This window comes from Vipera ursinii (assembly GCF_947247035.1).
Source record: "Vipera ursinii genome assembly, chromosome: 1".
NCBI classification, from domain to species: Eukaryota; Metazoa; Chordata; class Lepidosauria; order Squamata; family Viperidae; genus Vipera; species Vipera ursinii.
In genome coordinates, this window is record NC_139512.1 from 173,247,102 (window position 1) to 173,272,808 (window position 25,707).

The window sequence follows — 25,707 nt, forward strand, 5'->3', positions numbered from 1 at the left end:
CCACAATGTGTGAGCCTAGAACAGGCATCCCATTTAAACCCCAGGTTTGCAATGTCATCTGAAATTGAACTGAATGTCTGCTAATCGTCAATTTTTCTTTCCAATCTCCAAATAGTTATGAGGGAACAGCAGCCACAAAATGACAATTTGAATGGCATCTGTTAACCACAGGATTCATTTTTCTTTTACAGTGGGCCTGAAATGTGCTCTTTCCATTTCCCACATGCAATGGCTGCTATCGTAAGTTAGACATCTGTGCCATTTGCCCCTTTTGAACAAGAATGTTACCATGACCAGCCACAATAAAATTTGCTGGTGGATATTTGGTGTAATGCTTACTCACTTACATATAGTACATAGCCTCCCAATAACATTTTAACACCACATATGCACCTGTTTTAATGTATAATCCAGCCGTGTTTCAAAATTCATTAAATATCCAATTTTGAAATCATTACTGCTTCAGGAGAACAAGTCATAATGGAAGAAAACTGGACATATCATACGAAAATATCTGATGGATAAAAGAAAAAATAAAAGACCCAAACCTCAAGGCAGTTCAGTACAAAAGCAAATTTTATAACAAGTGCTTTTTCAGGATAAAGACACAACAATCAAAATGTGAACGTTTCTTATTTATTCAAAAGCTAGGGTATGACAAAGACAATTAAAATGTAATATGCCACCTTTTTACATAAATTGATGATCTGAGACTTATTATATGTCTCCCTGCCCAAAAATGCTCACACACAAATAACCATTAATATTTTATACACAAATGTTTATTTCTCAAACAGCCCCTTTTAAACACAAGGAATAGAATCTTAAATCCTCATCAATATGCTTCCCCCCCTCCCCATATTCTCTGCAATCATTGTGTTCTTGGTCACTACTGGCTTTTTAACACCAAAACAAAGACATGTTATTTAAAAATCATGCTATTGATTTCTAAGCTCTGCCTCTGACCATTCTAAGATACTCTGCAGTGTCTTAAAAATGGTACATCACCAGATCTGAACCAAATATGGAATAGCTGTCTATTGAACACAAAACAAATGAGAAATAAAATTACAAGACATAATCAAGTTCATAACGAATGTAGGTATTCTTTTCGTCGTTGTAGATTCGTGGATAATGTGCTATTAGAGCATCCTGTGAACCAATATAGATAGAATTATAAATCTTCCAGTACACATCTCTGACTTTTCTGGCAGGGTGAAACAAACCCTAGGAAAAGAATAGAACCAGAAATTAAATTGCACTTAAGTGAATCATCTTACTGATCATTTACAAAGAAATGGCATTTTATGACATGTCAGAAATCTGGGTTATTCAGTTTGATCTATATTGTCTAGCTCATCCTGCCCAGAAATAATTGGCAAAACCTTTGAGAAACAGCTTACATAATAGACCACAAGGAGGGAGTTGCAAAAGCCACATTACAATGATGCATAAGTTCTTACATGTAGCCATCGCCTTTCTGCTTAATTGCAAACAAAATGAAATTCTGCAGAGAAATCCTATCAGTTGATTTTATACTGTGTGGTTTAAAAAGCTGTTAGGCTTTTAAATGGGACATAATCTCTGTGAATTTATGCAGAATTGACTTGGGAGGCCGGTGTGTGGTGTAGTTGGTTCACATGGTGTGGCAGGATGGAGGGTTTCTTGTCACTGTGTGTTGGGGGGAGAGTGCACGGGGGGGGGGGGAGGCTCAGCTAATCTCAATGTACACGTTGTACTTTGACAATAAAGGTTTATTATTTATTATTATTATGCAGTGTTTTATTAAAAGTAATTATTCTGTTTATTAAGGCAAATGTATCATTGCCCAAGCTAGATGATTATTTCTTATCATATGAATCATCTTAGAGGATTTCATTATATTCATTCACAAACCATACACATGGAATCTTGCTACGTTACAATTCTTTTCCAGAGTTCAATATAAAGAAGCCTTTAGGACAGCTATAGGAGGGGTGTCAAACTCAATTTCATTGAGGGCCACATAAGCATTGTGGTTGCCCTCGGGGGGCCGGGTGGGTATGGCCAGGGAGGGTGTGGCCTACTGGGTGGGCACGGCCAGCTCTACATCATTGGCATCAAGGTTGCCTATGGGGGCCTGGGCAGGAGTGGGACAGATGTGGGGGTCTCTGGCAGAAGGAGGGTCTCTGGGCCAAGGCAGCGGGGGCCGTTCCCTCACTGTTTCCAGGATGGCTTCGGGGGCCACATGAAACCACTTTTCGGGCCGAATCCGGCCCCCGGGCCTTGTGTTTGACATGTCTGAGCTATAGGATAGTCTTCAATTAAATAATTTTCCTGATTTAATATTTTTTTTAAAAAATTATTCAGAAGCCTAGGCAGGCATTATTATCCAACTTACCTGTAAACAATACTGCAACATCCGGCAAGGTCCAATAGCCACCCTTAGGCCCTCCAGTGCTCCCATAACTGCTTGGATGACATGAGGAGATGTTTCAAACACGTTGGGCCACACATAATTTAGCAAGTGATTCAGAGAGTCCTCACAGCCAAACCCATATACTCCAAGAGACATATGCTGCACGACTGCACTAGCTGTTTGCCTGTGAACCAGATCCCTGAAAAAGAAATTGTACAGGCATTATCAGTAACTTGCTCCCTATTTGTTTTTTCTAGTCTCTTTCTTCCTGCCAGTAGTTGTTCTAATTTGATAAAATAAAATCTTTCAGTATCAAAACACAACTGTTCATCCTTTTCTCTCCAATAGTCTTGCGGTTGATAGCTGGCAGGGTAATTTTCCTCCCTTTTGACTCAACGTCAAAATTGTGCTTCAATACTACAAAAAGAAGGAGAGAAATATTGCCAGGTCAACCAAATTTCTAAAAACAGATCAGCATAAGAAGCTGTATCAAAAAGAGAAAAACTTAAGAGGGGGCAGCAGCACTTCAGCAGCCCAATGAGCTGACTCCCCCAGCTCAGATAGGTTGAAAGACAGGGACAGATATGTGGACGGGTAGAGAATAAAGGAACATCAAAGAACAAAGCACTCTTATCATTACCCTCACTTCTCTTCTACTTACACAACCAGTGTAGAAGGAACCATATCGACAGAGACACCCTCTATCCAGCACCTAAATGTGCTCTGGAGGTGAATTTCTATTCAAATAATCAAATAAGGGTAAGAAAGGAACTGTCTCTTTCTCATTTCCCTTCTACTGTTGGGGTAAAGGAATATAATAGGAAGATTATCATTGAAGATTATTTAACTCCAGACCTTTCTAATTGCAGCATTTAAACAAAAGAAATATACTATAGAATAACTCTCAAATATAGTAATGATTCATTTATTTAAATACATAAAGGAGGCCTAAAATTAATTATTACATATATGTATATTCCTCATGTCCAAGAAACAGAAAACCACATTTTTCAGCTATCTCAAGAATTTCACATCTCAATGGGGAGATCTCTGTGGTCCTTCCGCACCGTCACAATCATGAACCTAAGTAATTGGCTTAATATTTACTAGGTTTACTATAACCTGACAAGAGCAAAAGAAACAAAAAAATAGTGTGGAGAGGGAAAAATTACCTGTCCATTAAAGCATCTTCAAGTAAAGGGGTAACAGCGTAAATGTAGTCTTTTCCCATTTCTCCAATATATTCAAATAGGAAAGAAAGAGATTTTAATACACCATTCTGAACATTCAACTCTGGAACTCTGTATTCATTCATAAGTGCAGGCAGTACTGTAAAAGGGGAACAGGTTTCAGCCACAATAGCAATTGCCACTGTTGTACACACTCTGTTTTGTCGCTCTTGTACTTTCAAATTATTTAGCAGGGTTGCCAGCACATCATGTGGTCTAAAACAAGGGAAAGATAAAAATGTTAGAGAATCAGAGTTAGAAATCTATCTGCCTGGCTACCTGCCTGCTTATCCACACAATTAATCCTTCTCAAGAAAAGATTTCTTGTAGTTTTGTTGACAGAAAAGTTTGAAAAGAGTAAACTTACAAAATCATGAGTAACTAAATAAGTAACTTTATATGTAATTATTACAAAAGCTTACAATAATCATGGGGGAGTTCATGTGATAAATTTCTGATACACAGTATTTCCCTTGGTAAAAATTCTAATTGCTTATAATTCATCCATCCAGAATTTTATTACATATAATGTGCAGCCAGATTATCAGGGGTTTTTTTTAACTGCTAACGTAATTCCTCTTCTCATTCTGTTCCTCTAGTTTTTTCTTTCCAATTCTGTCACAAGATTACATTAAATACCCTCTTCCGGTTCAATGTTAGATTCTATTTAAATGCTCAAGAAGTTCATTTCCAGATAAACACACAAAATCTAAGCTAGGAGAAATGTTTAATGTCAGAATGTCTTACCACTAGCAATCAAATAGATATAATCACAATGGTGTTAACTGTAGCATTTAACTTTTCATTCCCCATTTAAACAAACCAGTACAGGAAGCTTATACTTACCCAATAGCTTTTGCAATATAACCAAATGTATTCACAGTAGCTCTTCGAATAGCTTTCTTATGTGCTTTTAACAACTCAAGCAATTCAAAGCAAATCCTCATCCATTCCCTTGCAGAAACATATTCTGCCCCTCTGGAAGAAAGAGGAAATGGTATTAATAACAGTAATAAAGAACATTTAAATACGCTTGCCAAATTAAGCGAAATAGTGGAGATCAGGTATCATCTACAGAGAGGGCTTCCTTCCCCCAAACCCTAACCTCTAAACCAGTGATGGCGAACCTTTTAGAGACCGAGTGCCCAAACCACAACCCACAAAGTGCCAGGGCCGCCTCAGCATTGTGGTGCCCTCGGGGGGGGGGGGGAGCATGGGGGTGTGGCCCACTGGGTGGGCATGGCTGCAGTTGTCATGGCAGACTGGGTGGTGTGGCTGGAGTGGGTATGGCCACCTCGCTGTTGCTCATGGGGGGGATGCCTGTAGGGGCCGGGCAGGGTTGGGGAAGATCCAGGGGATCGCTGGTGGGTGGGGTGGTGGACAGGAGGCCCAGCATAGATGGGAGGGAGGCACGCAATCCTAGCTGGGCCTGGGGGGCCATGGCGCCGATGGGGATCTGGCTTCCCCTGCTCGGGGTGGCCTTTGGCTTGCTGGGCGTGGGCATGCTCTACCACCTCTACTCGAGCTTGCTAGCTGGCTGCTTCGCCTCCTTTGTGTTGGGTAGGGCTGCTGCTCCGGGCGGCGGCCTAATGGACCTGGGCAAGCTGCTGGCAGTGGTGGCGGGCGTGCCCACAGAGAGGGCTCTGAGTGCCACCTCTGGCACACATGCCATAGGTTCGCCACCACTGCTCTAAACCAAAGCACCTCTTCAAGAGGGCATTCTCTTTCCTGACAGATGCAGTCACTCTCTTTATGCTAAAGTCTTTCTGTGCTTTCCTCTAGACAGAGAAAGGAACTGAATAAGATGGGATTTCTAGGAAGGAGAGCAGCCTTGTCCTGACTTCTCTTGGACAGATACGGCAGTCAGTCAGCAAGTTGGAAATTTTCTGTATCTTTGAAATGCACTGCTAAATTTTGAGGGAAAAGCAACGGTGGAAGGTAGTAGGCACATGGTCTTCATCGAAACATTCAGATTTCATAAACTCTGTATAGGTAGTCCTAGACTTAAGACAATTGAACCCAACATTTCTGTTGCTAAGTGAGACAGTGAGTTTTGCTCCATTTTGCAATCTTTCTTACCACAGTTGTTACAAGAACCACCGCAGAGTCATTAAGTTAGTAACATGGTTGTTAAGGGGATCTGGCTTCCCCACTGACTTTGCTTGTCAGAAGGTTGCAAAAGGTGATTACATGACCCCCAGGACACCGCAACCATCATAAATATAAGTCAATTGCCAAGCATCTGAATTTTAATCATGTGACCATTGGGGATGCTGCAACAGTTGAAAAAAATGGTCTTAAGCCACTTTTTTTCAGTGCATTACAACTAAATGAACTGTTGTAAGTCAAGGATTACCTGCATGAATTCATTTTAAGAAGTCTTTTCATTTGTAAAACATATTTAACAGTTTATGCTACAAATGAATTTACCTGTCTGCAATACGTCCAACCAAATCAATACAATTCTCTTGTACTTTTTCATGCCTGTTCTTCAAGATAGGCGTGAGTCTTGGCAGCAGATCTTTAATTGGAGGAGTCATTTTGTGCATACCTGTTAAATGTGGGAAACAATACATTTAATCTCCATTTCTGTTTTTCAAAGTAAAAATGTCATTCTAACCATAAGTCACGTACTTACCTATGACATTCACAATGGCTTTAAGAGCTCCTAGAATACTGCCCAGTACTTCAGGGTATTCTTCACCCAAATACTCATACAATACCACACCCAAGTGGCCCATCAATTTTTCCTAGGACCAAAAGACAAAGAAAAATATACTTAGAATCCAACAACTTTAAACCAACAGCAGATGTTTATGGAAGAAGATAGCAAACAGTGAATACCTCTTGACAGGTTTTCATGACAACTGCAGTACGAGATATCAGGTCGGCAGCTTGCTGTCTCACTTTGGCTGATTTGTTGTTCAAACGCCACAACACGGTACCACAGATCTGGGGTAAGTATGGTTTCACTCGCTTGCCAAGAGCATTTACCACTGTACCAAAGCCATTCAACATCACTGAGTCCTATCAATAAAAAAATAGAACAGTGTTAAAATATTATCTGACAGTTGTGATTTTTATTGTCACAATCTGGCTGTCATGGTTCCAACAGACAAATAAAGCAGAATTCTGAGGCTTGGAAATCCCTCAAAGAACATGTTTATTAATTACAAAGCATCGGCATGGTCAAAAGTGAAACCAAGTCTGAATATCCCATAACAATTCCCCAGTTACAAAGCATAAAGTTCCCACCTGCAAAACTATGTAAGTGACTACATTCCCCAATAAATGCAATTGGCGGGCTTTCTTATACAACACCCAGTGTCTGGTCGGGAGTAACAGATAACCTTGGTTCCCACGGGACAGCCAATTGTTTTGACTAGCAAAGCACCTGGGCAAGCCCCATCCATCCCCTCAAATGAGGGGGGAAAGTGGCTGCAGCCAGGCTTATTTGCAGAGTTGGCAAGATTAAATTCTGGGCTTCATCTTTTGAAGTGAATTGACAAGCAAGAAATATTGCAAGTACTAGAACTGCAGTCATCTAATACATTAGCAAAATGTTAATAAAAGAAGAATTTTCTACAACTTAACTCCAGCCCTTATACTGAAATAGATCAATTCCGTCTTGAGAGTGCTTAGCAAAGAGCCCATCAAAGAGAGAATTTGGTATAAGGCTATTTCTATTTGAAAATTTTAATGTTGATACTATTCTATTGAAAAAAAGGACTAAGCTGACTTCTGGTTTGCCACCGCAGCCACTGCGGACGTTTGGAAAGTGAGCTCCATCTTCCATGTCTGATTTCCCTTCACTGGGGACCCTAGAAAGGGTCGAAAGTCGCCTTGTAGGGGCGATGAGCAAGGAGGGGACCCCTGCTTGATCGCGGGAGGGTGGCAGCCCTCCTGCTTGATCGGGGCAGACCTCCAAACTGGCAGAGCAAAGACCGGCCATAGCAATATGGCCTGTCATTAGGCTGCAGACAGCTGAAGTCAAACTCACTATCAAGCACTTTGAAAGCAATGTGGATGAAACTGGGTGAGATCTGATCTTCTCTTTACCCTAAGTACCTTCTCTTCCTGTAAAAGCTGCTCAAAATATCTTTCCCCCTTTGAGGAGAGAGGGAAGGGGATTTCTATCCCACCCTCTAAGAATAGTGGCGTCTGACTACCCAGGGGAATCAAAGAATTAAAAGAACTATTTTAATCTAATTGGTTTTATATATTCCTGAAACCTGGGGACCAAAATTTTTCCTATTTTTACTGGAGACTCTTGTTTTTGCCTATAAAAAAGAAAAAAATTGGAAAAGGGATTAGAAAAATTTTGGACTTAAAAAACCTTAAATGGCATCTGTGACATCTTGTGGCGAAGTCTGGTATTACAAGTTGTTATTTCCCAAAAGAGACTTGGCTTTAAGCCCAGACCTTAGATAAGATTTCTTTGACTTTGGCACAACCTGTGAGAGACTTAGCTGTAAGAGAACAGCTGGGCGCCATAACCAGCCTACTTGAACTGTGAATGTAAACCTTTACTGACTCTCAGAGTTATATGTGGCAAATTGCTTTCCTATCTCTTTTTTTGAGGAATATTGGACACTATATGAGATGTTGAAATACCTTGGGACTATAAAATCTTGCTTGACAAACAATTTTTACTAGAAAGACTATTTATAAACACGTAAAACAGATGAAGACCAGGAAAAGATTCTTTCCATGTTGAAAGCATTACATGAAACCATTCTTTCACCTTGTGATAAAATAAGACCTAACATAAAAGATCAAGACGCCAGCTTAGATACACAAATCCAAACTTTGACTACAACCAAAGAACCAACAATGCAGAAGATAACAGAAGAAGTGGGACAATCAAATATTAAGACAGAGGACTCATTTGACCAACAAACACACCTGATAGAAAATCCAGAAAAGGAAGTGACAACACTGAAAATGGAAATGACTTTCTATATAAATCAAAAGAAATTTGAGAAAGAACAAATTGAATGGAAGACAAATATATCAGAGCAAGCATGAGGAACTGGAATAACAGGGAGACAATTTAACAAATACAAATGGGCTAGTCCTTCGAGAAAACTGACAACTAAATGGTCTTTATTTCAAATAACATATATAATAATAGAGGGAGATCTATTTGACGATCTAAAAGCACTGATATGAAAGTCTAGTTGGCAAAGGATGAAAGCCAGACTAAGGTTGAGGAAAATTGGGGTTTTGACTTATTAGAGGGGATTTCATATTATTAATTAGAGGGTTAAAGGTGAATTTTGGTTATTAGATTTAAAATACTTGGAAATTAGTTGAAAATAAGGATTTTATCTGTTTCATATTTAAAAATTAGACCTAAAAAAGGGAAAAGAAATTAATTTATGAATATGTTTCGATTTATTGATTAACCAAGGTAATATACATAATGGTTTTGATTTATTAAAGGGGACATTGTATTATTAAGTAGATGATTTAATGTGGTGGGAAATAGATAACTTTTAGGAAATAGAACATCATTACATTCAAATAGATAAAATGTGTATTTTGGATATTATATTTTGTTATGAACTGAGACAAGGGAAATCTTGGTTGTCCAAAGCCTGAAAATTATAAATATCAAAGATTAAATTGGAATATTGACGAGAAACTAAAAATTGGGTAAAAATAAAATAACAGGATATGGTTTGTTTATGAAGACTGAATGTAATTAAGATATGTATACGCTAAAAATTTATTGATAAATGTAATAATGTTTTTATTGAGTTGATATAACTAGAACTATACTAGCTTGAATAAGGTAAAGGTAAAGGTTCCCCCGCACATGCGTGCTAGTCGTTTCCAACTCTAGGGACCGGTGCTCATCTCCGTTTCAAAGCTGAAGAGCCAGCGCTTGTCCTAAGACGTCTCCGTGGTCATGTGGCCGGCATGACTAGACGCCAAAGGCGCACGGAACGCTGTTACCTTCCCACCGGAGTGGTCCCTATTTTTCTACTTGCATTTTTACGTGCTTTCGAACTGCTAGTTTGGCAGAAGCTGGGACGAGTAACAGGCGCTCACTCTGTTACGCGGCACTCGGGATTCGACCCGGCAAACTGCCGACCTTCTGATCGACAAGCTCAGCGTCCTAACCCACTGAGCCATCAGGTCCCTTTACTAGCTTGAATACAAGACAGTAAATGTTAAGGGACAAAGAGAAGAAATATCTGATGTTGTAACTTGAGATTTGCTTTTTAAATACCTAAATGTAAAATTAGAAAATTAATAAAATATTATTATAAAAAAGGACTAAGCTGAAACCAAAAGCAGTAAGTACTAGATGAAGAAAATCTGAGGGCTCTTTCCCATCACAAAAAAGATGCTGAGTATTTACTGGGGAACAGAATACTTTATCTCAGTCCAAGCATAGCCCTAATGAGAGATGAAATGTTATCTCATTATACAGACCTTGTGTATCTCTAAAATTTATTAGATTTGCCATCTGCAACAATCAAGAAACTTTTGGTTGCATAAATATTTGATATCTTTCCAACATTTCCTAATACTTGTCATAACTTGAATCTGAATCCAAAATATCCCTTATTCATATACCTCTGTAGTCTGTTCTTGGAAAGCATACAGAATACCATCAATAAGTTGTTCTTCCAACTTGTGGTCAATGTCAGCTGCACCCAGATTCCCCATGATCTTTTCAATAGTTTCCATAACCATTTTTCTATATTGCTCAGCTTCATCTTTCAGATCATCCACAATCCTGGAAATAATTTCAGCAGCTCCAACTTTGTTTGCAAGCTCCACAGTTGTATCAACCAACTACAACGAACACAAAAGTTTGTGGAATCAATGATCAATTTAGAAATCTGGAACCATCTCAATTACATTTCCAAACAAAAATAATGCATTAAGGATAAAGGCAAAATGGATAAATCTCGATCTTTGAAAAGTACACTAGATACTATCACAAATTAACTGCCATGTAACAGGTAACCAATCACAAAGTAAAACATGAGGGGACACCCCCCTCATTTCCTTCCCCTTTAGAATATATAAGTATCAGGTGCACAGTTATTTATTCCTTTTTATCTTTCTTCTAAGCCAGACATGTCAAACTCGCAACATCACGTGACAGCGCAAGATGTATCAGGGCTGTTTTGCCATTGCCAGCAATGGAGTGGGCGTAGCTTCTGGATGACGCATCTGGCCCACAGGCTGGCAGTTTGACAACCCTATTCTAAGCTGATTATCTCTGTTAAACCACCTCAATGGATGTTCCCAATTCCACTTCCTAGCAATTGGAATTAAATTTTGTCAAATAATAAGCACCCTTTAGTTTTACCTATATTCTACTCAATGTAATTATTAGGAATTTCTGCTAAAATTTGCTTACTGAACTGGTGTCAATAATAGTAATACCTGTCTATAATTTCTTCTATCCAATGCCATTCTATGCTGCCAGAAATGCTTGAAAAACGGAGGCAAAATTTCTGTTTTAATGTAGTTTGCTTCAACACCATCTGTGCCACAACATTGCTTTACCACCTGCAAAAAAAAAGACAAGCTAGTGTAAAATTTTCTAGAAAGTAAAAATGTTATTCTACCAAGTGTGCTGTATGCATCTCAAATAATTATTTGGAAGAGTATTACAGCAAGAATGGGCAACACTGAATGTTTTTGCATTACGTGTAGTGATTATACTAATGCAGAGCTGCGAATTTAGCAAAATCCAGAGCCTTTTAAGCTTCTCATATTTACATTAACAATCTTTAGAATCTCCTCAGAAACCAACTAGTTCGAAATTCAGCTCAACTATTTTATTAGCCAATTTTAAAAAGCTGCTATAGCTTTATTTCAGAATCTCTTTCAGCATTATTTCGATAATGGACAGAAACATATCAACATACTTTTAATATTGTGACGTCTAATTCTTCAGCTAAAATGTAGGTGTTAATCATGAATATTTTTATTAAGAAACTGAAGTTCACACAGTTTTACCACTATATTTATATATACCTCTCTACTTTTATGCATCTCGGAGTCATATTTTTCTCTACCTCCTGATGGCGAGACTTCTACCAGCAGAACAAAGCAGAATCCAACAAATTCTTCCATGTTCAAATATACTCACGTACCTTCAACACAATCTTCTTCATTTCTTCATCAGGAGATTGAAACTCTCTGATAAGAATTAGCATTACTTCTCTGGTATAGTAGTTGGCATACTCTGCATCCATAAGTGGAATAAGATAACCTATGGCTTTCAAGAAAGCAGCCAGACCCTAAAAATATATAAAACAATTGTTATTATAAATAACACCACCTGTTAACTAATATTACCTGACTGATGTTAAATCAGACATACCTTTCCTCTGTGTTGACGTATGCCTTTCCAGAGGGGCTTTAGAACAGAGTCAAATGATTCAATGCCATATGGGGTTGCTGCTTCAGCTAAAGCAGCAATGGCTAAAGCACTAATAGTGCGTACTTTCTGTTGCTCATCCACCAAGCCTGCAAAGCAAATACATAAGTTTGTTCTATATTTCAGACTTATTATAGTGAAAGGAAAATTTGTAACTAAGCTGCCATTTTTAAAAACTCACAAAGCCTCTGCTGCTGGTTTGTCTATCCCAAAATTTATAAGACCTAAGTAACTGTTGCAGACTTTCCATCTGCTGCCATGTTCATCCAAAGCTGCCATTATCTAGGCCAGGGGTCTTCAAACTTGGCCCTTTTATGACTTGTGGACTTCAACTCCCAGAATTCATCAGCCAGGCATGCTGGCTGAGGAATTCTGGGAGTTGGTGTCCATAAGTCATAAAAGGGCCAAGTTTGAAGACCCCTGAACTAGGCTTTGAGGAAAGTTGCCGACTTTCTACCAAATATTATCTCAAAAATTATTCTAAATTATTAACCCTGCAGAGCAGTTCCTTTAATGTCTGAAAAAACCCCTTTCTCTGAAAACAGAGAAGTTGTATGAACTTTCCTTATTTAATAAATGTTCTGCCTGCTTTTTAGCATTTTCCTGCTAAAGCAACAGATAAAGAAAATCTAATTTATATTAAATAGTGTTATATTCTTTTCCTGCTCCCTAGTAGGAAAAGAACATCTAATTTATTTTATTAAATAAGGGAGGTCCAGACAACTTCTCTTACTGGATAAAGATCAACTGTAAGTTTTATTCTTAAATGTAAAGACTCTACTACATTTCAAAAGAAATAGAAAAAAGACTGCTTTAATCTATTTCATTTGTTACAGATTACTAACATCCAATTCTAAATCATTCAATTCCATAGTTACAGAACAACAGCACTGTATAACTAACACATTTAACACACCTACCGTGTTCAATAATTTCAACCAAACTCCTGAGATGGGGTAAAATTGCACAACCCATTAGAATAGCAATTTGCTGCACAATCTTGATGCCAGTGTGTCTGGCTTGCCAAGACTTCTTGCTTTTGCACACAGCTTTTAAAAACGGCAACAAGGATGGAATTCCTAAGGCAGAAGCAACAACGGCAAAAGCTCGAGCTGTTGTGTTACGAACATATTCATCCATGTTATCAATATCAGGTCGCATAGTAGAGATCATTGTTGCCAGCCCAGCTGCCTGAATGGACCCAAAACATAAGAATCTGTTAATCCAACCTTAAACCAAAAACTATAAACACCCATGTTCCATATTTTGTTGTTATTGGTTACTTTTCAGTGATAGAATATGGCGTCAGGTGAAACATTCTCACTGTTAACAGCTCAATTTTGTGTGCATATCTATAAATCAATTTAAATTGTACACAACCATTTGGCACATCTGTGCTTCCGCCTCTAAGCTAATTTCTGTTAATATCAACGCAATAGATTAGAAAAATATATTACCTTAGCCAGGTTGGAAATTATTTCTCTGCCTTCCACTCTAGCATAGTAATCTTCATCGATCAGCAAAGGTTCAATGACCACAAGAATCTAAAAGAAAGTTAATGAAAGTTAAAACTCATGGGAATTAATGTTTGATACAAATAATGTAATATTAACTTTGCAAGCACAAATGAAGCCGCAGTCTCTTGTAAGATAAACACTTGACGGTCTTAGAATTCCACTTAAAGGTTAGTTTTGGAAAACTGCATACCACATATATATTGAAACCATCTGAACTAATCATTTAACAAGACAGCATTTCATAGGTAATACTAAAGAATTATTTGAAGGATTGTTTAAAACCTGTGGCTTGCCTGCTTGTATGGCTGGAGAATGGAAGAAATTATGGTTCAATTATCTCAATTCTTAGCCTATTAAAATGATACATTTAACCAATTGTTAAAAAAACCCCTGCCAACCCCTAGCACTTAAAAAAAAGCTTATAATCAAAATTCAGCTTTTACATGATGCTAATTCTGTCATTTGGAAGAAAGGAGAGGGAAGGGGAAAGTGTCTGAATCAAAACCGCACATGAAATCCTATATCCTAGAATAGTGTTACACAGCAATTATAGCCAGTATTGTTCTACATTTACATGCAGAATACAGTTACAATTATGACTTTACAACAGGCAAGCATCTGTTCTAAAATTGTGGGCTTCTGATCAAGTATGTAACACACTGAAATACTATATTCAGAGACACAAACCTTGTGCACATATGGCCGGACTAAATCGTCCAACTTATATAGGATCCTGTCAATAACTTTAACAAGCAAGTGGCGTTCTTGATCTTCAAGGGTTGGAGACATCAGAAGGGGCAAAATTTGATTGAACAGTGGGCCAGCTCCAAATTCTCGAGCTTTGTCAGTAATCTGTCGCAAAGCAGCCTATGGAAGCAGAAGAAAAAAAGCATAGCATTATATATAGTCTGCTCATTCCAAAATTCCACCAAGCCAAATAATCAATTATAAAGTTGCATTTCTGTTACATTTGACACCACAGTGCATTTCTACATTGGAACCATTTTAGTTATGAAATGTAAACAAGCATATTTCAGAAGAACAGCTTATTAATAAAATGTACGTATGTATGTTTGTATGTTTGTATGTATGTATGTATATACACACACAAACACACACCCTCAAAGCTGAAAGCAATTGGGAATAAAGAAAAGAAAAAATGAACCAAAAGTGGGGATAAAAGGAAAATGCCATTGATATAGAAGTAGTTTATCTTACCTTCCTCATTGGAGGGGTGCCATTTTTTATCTTCAAAAGCAGTTTCATTATTTTTCTTTCTTTCTGTTCCTCTGGACTAAGAGTTGATTCATCAACATCAACCTGTAATTGTCATATATGTACAAGATTAATGTAAATTTACCTGAATTCCTTCACCAAAGAACACAACACTGTCAGTCCAAAGAACTCACCAGTAGTTTATCAAAATACTGTATGTCATCTGGCTTTAAGAAAGGAAGATTTCCTGAGGGCTGGTCGTTGACACTCTTCATAGTTCTGTCTTCTGTTTGCATGTGGAATCCAGTCATACCACCCAAGGGGGTTGGTGTTGCTGTAAGTTTACGAGCTGGAGTACGAATTGGAACATAACCTGCTGGGGGAGGGAGAACCTGAATGGACAAATAAGCATACAGTCACATTACAGAAGTAAAAAAGGAACTTCATACTTTAAAATGGAAAATTTTGGAGCTTTTTTATAGCAATAGTTTCAATTTATTTGTTAAGATTTGTTATTTGTTAATTTATACACTGCCTTTGTTCCAGAACAGGGGTGTCAAACTGACGACCATGGGCTGATGCACAGGCCACGCCCACCCTGCCTTCGCAAAGGCAAAAAGTGTCATGATATGTCATACGTCATGCGATGCGATCGAGTTTGACACCCTTGTTCTAGAAGGTCAAAGTGATTTATACAGCATTCCCTGTGTTTTCCTAAAACAAGAACCTTGTAAGATAGATGTTATCATTGTACAAGGCTTATTCCTTACCCGATAGCCCTCAGGAAACATAGCATCCAACTCTTCATCAGAAAGGGGTCTATTTCTTTCATCAATTTCTCTTTCCCATCGCCAGGCTTGGAGTTGTTCAGGAGTCATGCTCATTATGTGCCCTATAAAGAATATATTCAATATATTAAGTACCTGGAGACAACGTGCATATTTTTCAAAAATTCTTGGCAAAGTTTTCAAGCCATTGTTATAAGCAGTTATGTTTCCAAAAATGCTTTAACTTCACCTGATAACTATGAAGTTTGAGTAAAGCACAAATATGAAACATTAGTAAGTACGACGGATATTCGGGCTAAGTTCAATATTAAGCAATTATGATTACAGAATAGGATTTCATTTGTTCCCTACTTTCCCTTTTCTGTTTCCAGAATGCTCAGGTAGGTTCCTATTCAAGGCAAATGTTGGGCAGAGCACATGCATGCACGTGCGCTTTATTGTTAAGAATAACGAAAATTCTACTGGCAAAAGATCACTTCTCATACAATACCTCGGAATTTAGCAAACGTAACTAGGTTTTTGGCTGTTAAGGCAACTGAAATTACCTGGTGTAGGTGTTGCCATGTTCATAGCTGGTGTACCAATTGGTGTTTTGCCTGGTGTTAATACAGGGGTGCTGCCACCCATCTGACTTGCCGGTGTCTCATCCCAACGTGATTTTCTTTTACTTGCTCCAGGAGTTGGCGTTTCACCAATGGAATCCCCCCCTCGATCAGTACGAGGAGTTTCTGCCCATCCACTCCCATGTCCTGGGGTATCTGGAAAACAAAATCCAACCATTTAAAACTGAATTCAGTTCACAAGTGAAAGTAAAAATTTTCACAGTACTTGTATCTAACCACCTAATCTCAGGTTTATCCACAATAATAAAACCAAGCAATGGGTCATTAGTCTTAATTTCCAGGACTGATCTGCAGAGAGCATACTAGTATGCAACATTGTCCTGTTTCTCCATCAATGTACCTGAAATACATGCTTTAAAAAAAGTGGCTTATTAGGTTATTACACTCAACTTTTAGTTTAAGTATCAATATGTTATCATCAAGATATAGCTAAAGCTTATTTGAACTAGGGGTACAAATCAAGTTAATAGAATAAAAACTCCTGAACTCAAAAGCTTTCCAACAGCATACCAAATAAAAAGTTAGCCTCATTTGAAATTAGATAACCTGCTAAACATAATATACTAAGTTACTGATTAATACATTAAACGTATTTTATTACGTTCCACAAAGAATACCTCTTTCTGTTTTGGGAGTCTCATCCCATCGATTCTTCCGAGCACTGGAAGTTGCCCCTCCATGCCCGGGGGTTGCATGACCAGGTGTATCACCACGCCCAGGTGTTGCAGCTCCTGCTGGTGTATGACTAGGAGTTGGATCCCATATTTTAGATCCAGGGGTTGCTCCAGGTGTCTCACTACCCTTTGCACGGCCAGGTGTTTCATCCCAGCGCAATGACGGAGTATGTCCAGGTGTCTGAATAAAACAAAATAGGGTTTAAAGAAAAAGTATTCTGAGATATCATCTTTTTAAAAAGACATCTATCGTATCTTTCAGTCAACAGTCTTATGTCTATTTCAAATGACAGGATACATTCTTCTTCTTAAAAATGTTGAGGCTTAGACCTGCAGATTCATTTGCATTGATGGATTAATTTACAAATGTCACAAAAGAACATCGTCCGTGCTTGAAAGAGATATCTGTTGAGCACTATATATTTTATTTCCAAGTTGGCAGATTCAAAGTTAATGAATGAAAAAAATAGAATATGGATTAAGATGTTACCTCAGCTTGATCCCAGCTAGACAATTTCTTAGGTGTGGCACCAGGAGTCTGGTCAGCGGTCTGGTCCCAACGCCGTTTGCGTTTTGATGGTGGCTGGGATGCAGCACCATTGACGACTTTAAGTTCACCAGCTTTAGCCTTTTCTGCTAGTTGCTGTCGAATTTCTCTCTGTTAAAGAGAAAAGATTGTGTCTCAAATACTGTGAACAGAAAAATAAGTTCACCAAGTTATTAGTACATTCATATCTTCCAAGTGGGTCCACATTTTAATTTGGGGTGTAGGGTTAAATACGTTCCTACAGATGAGCATTTCTAATTATTGGTATTAATAAATTACAGATGATCCTCCTTTAAAGCAGCATTCAGCCGCTGTTCAAACTCATAACAATGCTGAAAAAAAAGTGGCATTTACAACCAGTCCTTCTACTTACGTTAGTCAGTCTCCCCATGGTCATGTGAGCATCATTTGAGACCTTCACTATTGGCTTCCAAGAAGAAAGTCAATGGGGAAGCTGTCACAAATGGTGATTTACTTAACAAATGGCAACTGGAAGTACCAGAACTGCTGCCACTAAGCAGCATGTCCTTGCTTAACAACAGAAATTCTAGTCCCATTACCATTAAGGGACGACTACCTATATAGCCAAATGAATAGACCCAAACCATATAATGAAAGAGAGTGGCATATGTGAAACAAACTACAGAACATTGGTCCAGTTTCCAAATTATCACATTATTTCCTGGCTAGAGCAAATCAGTTTTTATCTGAACAAGTATTTATCTGAACAATTTATGCCCAAATTATATTTACTTATGTGGCTGAAACATGCTTTATGTACTTCAGTTCACGAACTATGTATGTCCATGTGTGCGTGCGTCTATGAACTTACAATACGCCAAACGACAACTCTTTATATATACTATGAGAATGTGAACCATGAGTTAAAGTGGGCCTGGGCAAAGCATTATCTATTCAGCAGACAAATCAGCCTCCTTCATGTACAACATCAAGCCAAAATTTTTAATCAGCTTGTTGAGCCAGGCAGTCCTCCAGGCTTTTAAATGTTCATTTAACTATATACGAGGGCAATTTAGAAATAACCCTCTGTTTGGTTATCAATGACATAACAGTCACAAATACAGAGCTTTTATTATACACACATTAGAAAACTACATTACATTACTTTTCGACATAATTGCCATTCAAATTGAGGCACTTGTCATGTCTTACAAAGTTTGGAATTCCTTACTATTAGTTGCTCGGTGCCAAATCTGGGCTATAGGGAGGTGATCAAAAACATCCCAACGGAACTGCTTCAAAAGTTCTTGGGTGCGTCTAGCGGTGCGCAGGCGAACCAACCCCACACCAGAGCTCAGCATGCCCCAATGCTTGTTATGGATGGCTCGTCTGAATTTTCTTAATGTTTCACAATGGACTTCTGAACTGATGGACGAACCACGCTCCACAAACTACACTAGCAGTACTCCTTTGGCATCTTCACATTTGGCAGGATTTTCTATGGGACCACTTCTGGTGTGGTGTTGGTTCATGATAATGCTCACCCACACACTGCTAGACACACCCGGCATGGGGCCGGAGTACCTTAGGGAACATCTGCTGCCGGCATCAAGCTCCCTGCGCCCTGTGCGTTCCCACAGAGAGGGCCTCCTCAGGGTGCCACCGATCAGAGAATGTCGATTGGTGGCCCCCAGGGGGAGATCCTTCTCTGTGGGCGCTCCGGAGCTGTGGAATCAGCTACCGGTAGAGCTCCGGATGGCGCCCGATCTTCGCTCCTTTCGTCGCGATCTCAAGACATTTTTGTTTGTACAAGCTGGCCTAGCCTGATGGGGATCGGTGGGGTTGTTTTATTTTTGGTCTTTTAATTTTATCTCGGGGTTTTTTAGAACTGTACTTCTATTGTTTTTAATTAGGGCAATTGTTTAATCACCTTTTAATGTTTGTATTGGCTATTTTATTCTGCCCTGTGAACCGCCCTGAGTCCTCAGGGAGAAGGGCGGTATATAAATGTTATTAAATTAAATTAAAATTAAAATTAAATACTTCTGAAGCAGTTCCGTTGGGATGTTTTTTTTAATTGAAGTTTTACAATACATTTTATCTTTAGCAAAACAAAACCCCTCCCAACCTCCTCCCCTCCCACCCTCTTCCCACTCCCCAGCCCTCCCCAACCCCTCCCTCCCTTTCCCCTCCCCCCCCGACTTCCCAGAGCTGAGTACAGGGTATAAAAATACAATCATAATCTAACTTATGCAAACAATCCTAAACTATTTAAACTATCGCACTTTAACTCATATAGATAAACTCCAAACGTATATATATCATATCAGTAATTATTCAAATGCAAAATAATACTTTTTAGTCCCATATTTGCTCCGTGGTATCTCTCTGTTACAAATAGTCTTTCAGGTGCACTAAGATCTTTACCATATCCTCGAAATTAAAAACTTTACAGTCCATTCTTCTGTAATCAGTAATTCTACCTTTTTACTAGAAATCTTACTGCCATAGTTAAATTCAACATCCATTTAATATCCACCACAATAATATCAATAATACCCAATAAGAACAATCACAGACAAAACAATTTAAGTCCCTACATGGCATGGGTCCGGGGTACCTCGGGGACCACCTGCTGCCGGCTTCAACTCCCCTCCGCCCTGTGCGTTCCCACAGAGAGGGCCTCCTCAGGGTGCCTCCGGTCAGGGAATGCCGACTGGCGGCCCCCAGGGGGAGAGCCTTCTCTGTGGGTGGCCCGGCTTTGTGGAACCAACTGCCGGTGGAGCTCCGGACGGCATCGGACCTCCGAACTTTCCGTCGTGGTCTGAAGACCCATTTGTTTGAATTGACCGGTCTGGCCTGATGGGGAGCTGGGTTTTAAATTGTCATTTTAGATTGCATTATTGTTTTTTAATTGGGCACTGATTTAATCTTTGTTTTAACTTTTGTATAGTATTGTATTTTTATTTATATGCCCTGTGAACCGCCCTGAGTCCCCAGGGAGAAGGGCGGTATATAAATTAAATAAAACATAAACATAAACAATTTTATATCAATTATTAAAAACTATTCTTCTTTCCAACTGGGCTTTAAATTTCCATACTAAAACCAAGCTTATACAACCTTTCCTTCTCCTAATATATTATACAGCTTAAAGTACCATACATTACTTTCCAAACTTAAAATTTTTTTATATAGTCACATCATTCTTATATTTTCTATTACATGTTTCATTATTACCCATAAAGATATTACAAGTTAACTTTCATCTATAATTTTTCCCAAAGTTGCACCAGAGCATATCACAAAGTATATACCTGGAACAGAGTATCCACCTTCTTATCACACCATAAATATACATACCAAATAGCAAATCATAACCTACAAAATTTCAGTAAACACTACTACAAATCTTCCCAATTAAATTTTTCATAATTATCTTAAAATTAAAGCAACATAAAATATTACAACACATAGTTATTTTATAAGGGTAAAAAGTATATCCCCAAATATTTAGCCCTTCTAACAATTTCAATTCCCATAATCCTTATTACATTATTATCTCCTTCAGTTATGCAACTAAATCTTCAGGCTTGGTTCATTCGTCTAGAAGCAGCACGCCTCTTCCAGTTTCTGGCCTCCTCCAGTGATACTGAAATTTGATCCACTCCTGTAACTTTCTCATCTGTCTGTATTATTCCTTCAGCACCTTGTAGATTCTCTCTGCATCGTTGAGACTCTCTCTCACCTTTCTTCTTTGTAGATTCCAAAAATGGTATGGGGGCTGCTTTTAAAACATTACTGTAGAAATCACGTGCCTGAATCAACGTAGTAAGACGATGCCTCATACCCTCATAGGTCACCACCATACCCACTGGTATCTGCCACCTAAACTTGATATCACGTCGTCTCAATTCTTGTGTCAAAAAAGCAAGTTCCTTCCTTTTTTAAAAAATTATTGGAGGGATTTCTTTTAAAATCAAAACTTTTTGCTCAGCAATTACAAAATCAATGTTGTAGGAGGCCTGAATAACTTCATTTCTAATCATTCTCTTTGTAAAATAAACCACCACATTTCTGGGTAATTTCCTTTGTCTTGCAATCCAAGAATTAACACGAAAAATTTTATCTATATCTTCCATTATTCATCTGCTGGTCGTCCCAGCACCCCTTCCAGAGCCTCAGAAACCATTTTCTTCAAATTTTCTTTAGGATTTTCTTTTAAGCCTCTAATCCTTAAAGCAAACTCCATCTGATAATACTGTGTCGAGGTCAAATCACAATCAATTTTCTCTACCACATTTTCAGTTTCTGTCATTTTTGCTTCCAAGCTAATATCATTTTGACTGAGATCTTCCACTCTTTCATGCAAATTCTCAATACATATAGCCATGCCTTGCAATGCAGATAAAATGTCTGCTCTCATTTCTGTTAATTTCTCTGTAATCTTTTCATCCATAACCTTAAATAGTTTTTCTGTTAACTTCTCCTCCAACTTTTTGTCCATTATCTCAGCAAATTGTTGCATTTGCTTTTCCATAGTCTCTTGCAGCACATTCTGCAAATCTTTTACTGTAAGGGCTGATGCAGATACGGGTGCAGGGGACAATAAAGTTTTCAATGAAGACTGCTGCACCAGAGCAGGAACTTTAGAAGATATAGCCGCCATTTTCACCCACTATTGTTAGCTACGCACGTCCACTTACGAGCTCAGCAAAGTCCATTGAGTTAAAGATCAAAAGACCATCTTCACCAAAATCTCCTGCATCGCTCTGCCTGCGTCCTCGTTCTCCAAAGTTCTTTCTTGCTAGCACGGATGGTTGCGAACGCCCTGTTCTGCTCCAAAAAACCCGGAGCAGAGGCGCCTCGCAGTCCGGAGCATGCCCAGGCTTCGGGAGGGCTCAACCCTTCAGCCGCCAAAACTTTAAGTTCTGGCGGCCCCGGAGAGCTCTACCCCTACCTGGGCGCTCACCCCCTCCTCTTCTCCCGAGGAGGGGGCTTCCAAGCCACCGAAACAGCTGATCGGTGCTGTTTTCGGCGGCTCTACGGAGCCGCAAGGCTGACAGCCAAAAAATGGCTGCCTCCGGCGACGCCTTGCCACCGGAAGACCCCGTTGGGATGTTTTTGATCACCCCCACCCATAGACCAGATTTGGTGCCGAGCGATTATTACTAAGGAATTTCAAACCTTGTAAGACGTTACAAGTGCCTCAATTTGAATGGCAATTATGTCAAAAAGTAATGTAATAATAAATGTTCTGTATTTGCGATTGTCTGTCATTGGTAACCAAAAGGAGGTTTATTTCTGAATTGCCCTCTGTATTTCATATTTTAATAAGTTTTAATACTAGGGGTCTCTAACTTTTCTGGGTTGGCGGCCTGGTGAGAAACGGAGAGGCAGGCGCCTTTATGCATGCGCATATATGCAAATGTAGCTGTGCGTGCGTGCGAACAGGGCCACGAGCATGTGCACTCTACAAATGGGGCTGCCAGCACCGGGGTTGCGGCAAGGCTAGCGCCGGCACAAAACTCACAACAAGGCTAGCACCAACACAAGTTGCCAGCCACTCTTACAGCCTGGTGGCCAAGAGGCCACTGCCCAGTAGCCCATAGGTTGGGGTCCTCTGCCCTAAAGGACCTCTCCGTGTTGCCTATCATTAAATTTTCCTACAATGTTTTCAAGTATTGTTTCCAAAGCATTGCAGGAACTAAGTAGTGGTCATTAAGCAGAGAGGAAATACACCAAAAGGAGATATCAATACTAGTGGTTCTTCAGGACTGCCTCAACATGCCATGAACTAAAAAAAGCCTTGCCTAAGAGAAATGAAAACTGAAATTTAAGAATAACAATCGTAACCTACTAACCTCTTCTTTTGTCAAATGTTGTTCACGCATAACATCCATATATGTTCTGGCATTCATTTTAGGATCAGGTGTCTTCCCACCTGCAGAAGAGAACAGCAACAGGACAAAAGCATAATAAGTGCAGGAAAAGCAGAAAAGTTGGCTTTTAAAACTGCTCTAATCTAACTTTATTTTATTTCAAAATCAATTAATTTTAATATTTTGACTGATTTTTAAGAAATTATATGTATCTTACTTTTATTCACTTTGCTGATCAATTTAACCTGTTTGAACACAAACATAACTACAACAGCTTAAAACAAATATTTTAAAGGAGATAAGAATGATAAAATGACAGCACAGTTAAGTCTTCAGAAGTGATGGGTTCCTGGGTTGCTAATCCGGAATACGTACACTTTCGTGCCTTTGTCTCCATCAGCAGTTCTGACTTCAAGCAGCAGAATAGAAGCCTAGAAAATTATCTCTTTACCATTAGTAACACTTTGGAAAGATATTTATAATCAACACATTACCTTGTTCAAGCTGATAAAGCCTATGATATCTGACTACACGTACTACTGTAAACCTAAATAACTCAAATTGTTTCATCATACAGATCAGTGTATATGTTTGATGAATCTGGACAATGAACCCCAGATTCTTACTCTGTGGAGGCATGTTAAAAGGGCTTCACTTTAAGAGCACCCAATTTCTCCCCCCACTTATTCTGAAGGTATAATTACAACTGTGAACTGATTGCAGTACACTGTTTTTACCATAAGGATACTCACAGGCAAAGTCTTTCCCCACATCATAAATATTAATTTGAACCTTGAAATTTATTCTAACTTCAAATATTTACAGAAGCCCAGCCATATAGTAACAATCTTATCTAGGAAGCACTATTTTTAAAGTGCAGATTGGCTATACCAGTAGTATAGCATAAGTATTTAGGTCAAAATAAAATTCTTAATACATTTGCTATGCTGAACATCAGTGCCCAATTGGCAGTGTCATTCTGACACTAGCTTTGATAGGACTTTCCTTTGGGATACTTTTTCACCATTATCTACACAGGATGTGTTGAACTGCACCCTTAAGAATGCAGACAGGACTGGCATATAGCAGTACTGCTGTAGGAAAGAAATTAAGGACAGTTAGTATGGGCCTGTGAATTCTGACAATACATGTTTATATCAATGACAGTTAAGCAAGTAAAATCCATATCCCTATTAATTCATGCAGGCTGAAATGCTAATTTACAAAAACCTGCAACCAGTTATAGTTTTAATTAACAGGTGCTCTAAGGTTCCTTGTCAAACTAACTCACCCAAGGAAAGTTTCCATCAGGCCCACAGATACCCCTTGCACTAAGTTTATAAAATTTATCAGAATATATCTGAACTGCTAAAAGTAACGAATGTTCTTAAATGTTACTTTTGTTTCGCTTAAGCTTAACTTCTTGAAAATTCAAAATCAAGAGAATCAACTGCTCCGGTTTGTTAGGTACCATTTTAAAAGCAGTGATTCTTTATATTCTACTTTTGGATTGAAAGCATCCAGTAAGTTGGAAGATTCTTGAGCACTAAATATTAAAATCACTCAAAGTACAGCATATATAACCAAGCAATAAGAAAAGAAAAACCTTTAACCCTTTGTGTTTCTATGGCAATGGTTCATTATTTTCTTGTCCTTCTACCTGGAAAGAAAATCTGTATTATAAAAGATGAACAAAATGGCAAACTATGATTTCAAACAACTTTCAAAGTGTATAAACTAAAACTCCTGAATTTTCAAGCATGCCAACAGAAATCAAAGGGCTAAAGATAATTTAAGGAAACAAAACTGATAAAATTGAGTGAAAAATTAAAATAATTTACCATCTGCAAAAGGATCAAGACGTTCAGGGGAAATAATCATCATCCGTCTCCGATTTTTGTATTCATCTTCCCTATCGGCAATCTTTTGTGGACGATGTTCAGCAAATGGATCATACTAAAAGTGAGATAAATACAACTCTCAATAAAAGTTGCAGGTAAAGGTTCTCCCTTAACCCCACCAACATAAAAAAAGCATTGCTGAATGAGGACATTTCCATGGTTGCATTCAAAAGCACCATTCTACTGTTGTTACAAAGGTGTAAACCACTGGAACAGATTATTCTATCATATTCAAAATCTGTTCTGGAGTGTTGAAAGACATTCTGGAGAACCAGGGGAAAGATGGGAGATAGACAAACTGAAGACAATTTCTGCTAAAAAAACAACCCTTCATGTTGCTATAGTTAACACTGCAACAGTCTAAAAGGGTAGTGATTAGTACCGCAGTTGTATTATGTTAATCGCATACTATTTATATTTGATTTCTAATTTCCAGTTGATCTTACACGGGCCGGACAAGGCTACCCAAGGGCCAGATGTGGCCCGGGTGCATGAAGTGCCCAGATCCATCAAAATATATTCTACTAAATAAGGAATCTTATCTATATATAAATTATCT

General features: G+C 38.6%; 1 protein-coding gene across 4 annotated transcripts in view; it reads right to left on the minus strand.

Annotated features, from left to right (window-relative positions):
- Window positions 1-554: 554 nt before the first annotated feature.
- SF3B1 (splicing factor 3b subunit 1) overlaps window positions 555-25,707 on the minus strand; it is a 30,980-nt gene continuing 5,827 nt past the window's right edge. The window contains exons 4-25 of one of the 4 annotated variants that reach the window (XM_083371538.1): window positions 25,089-25,203; window positions 23,230-23,309; window positions 17,348-17,515; window positions 16,801-17,038; window positions 16,106-16,318; window positions 15,543-15,664; window positions 14,967-15,164; window positions 14,776-14,877; window positions 14,245-14,424; window positions 13,498-13,584; window positions 12,961-13,231; window positions 11,984-12,129; window positions 11,754-11,900; window positions 11,038-11,163; window positions 10,216-10,437; window positions 6,472-6,654; window positions 6,266-6,377; window positions 6,058-6,178; window positions 4,474-4,605; window positions 3,571-3,843; window positions 2,381-2,597; window positions 555-1,227 (exon numbers count right to left, since the gene is read on the minus strand). In XM_083371538.1, the coding sequence (XP_083227664.1) occupies window positions 1,069-1,227; window positions 2,381-2,597; window positions 3,571-3,843; window positions 4,474-4,605; window positions 6,058-6,178; window positions 6,266-6,377; window positions 6,472-6,654; window positions 10,216-10,437; window positions 11,038-11,163; window positions 11,754-11,900; window positions 11,984-12,129; window positions 12,961-13,231; window positions 13,498-13,584; window positions 14,245-14,424; window positions 14,776-14,877; window positions 14,967-15,164; window positions 15,543-15,664; window positions 16,106-16,318; window positions 16,801-17,038; window positions 17,348-17,515; window positions 23,230-23,309; window positions 25,089-25,203 (3,612 nt within the window). In that variant the 3' untranslated portion in view covers window positions 555-1,068. Of the gene's footprint in view, window positions 1,228-2,380; window positions 2,598-3,570; window positions 3,844-4,473; window positions 4,606-6,057; window positions 6,179-6,265; window positions 6,378-6,471; window positions 6,655-10,215; window positions 10,438-11,037; window positions 11,164-11,753; window positions 11,901-11,983; window positions 12,130-12,960; window positions 13,232-13,497; window positions 13,585-14,244; window positions 14,425-14,775; window positions 14,878-14,966; window positions 15,165-15,542; window positions 15,665-16,105; window positions 16,319-16,800; window positions 17,039-17,347; window positions 17,516-23,229; window positions 25,046-25,088; window positions 25,204-25,707 lie in introns of those variants that run through there. The other 3 variants (XM_083371539.1, XM_083371540.1, XM_083371541.1) reach the window with 3 other exon arrangements.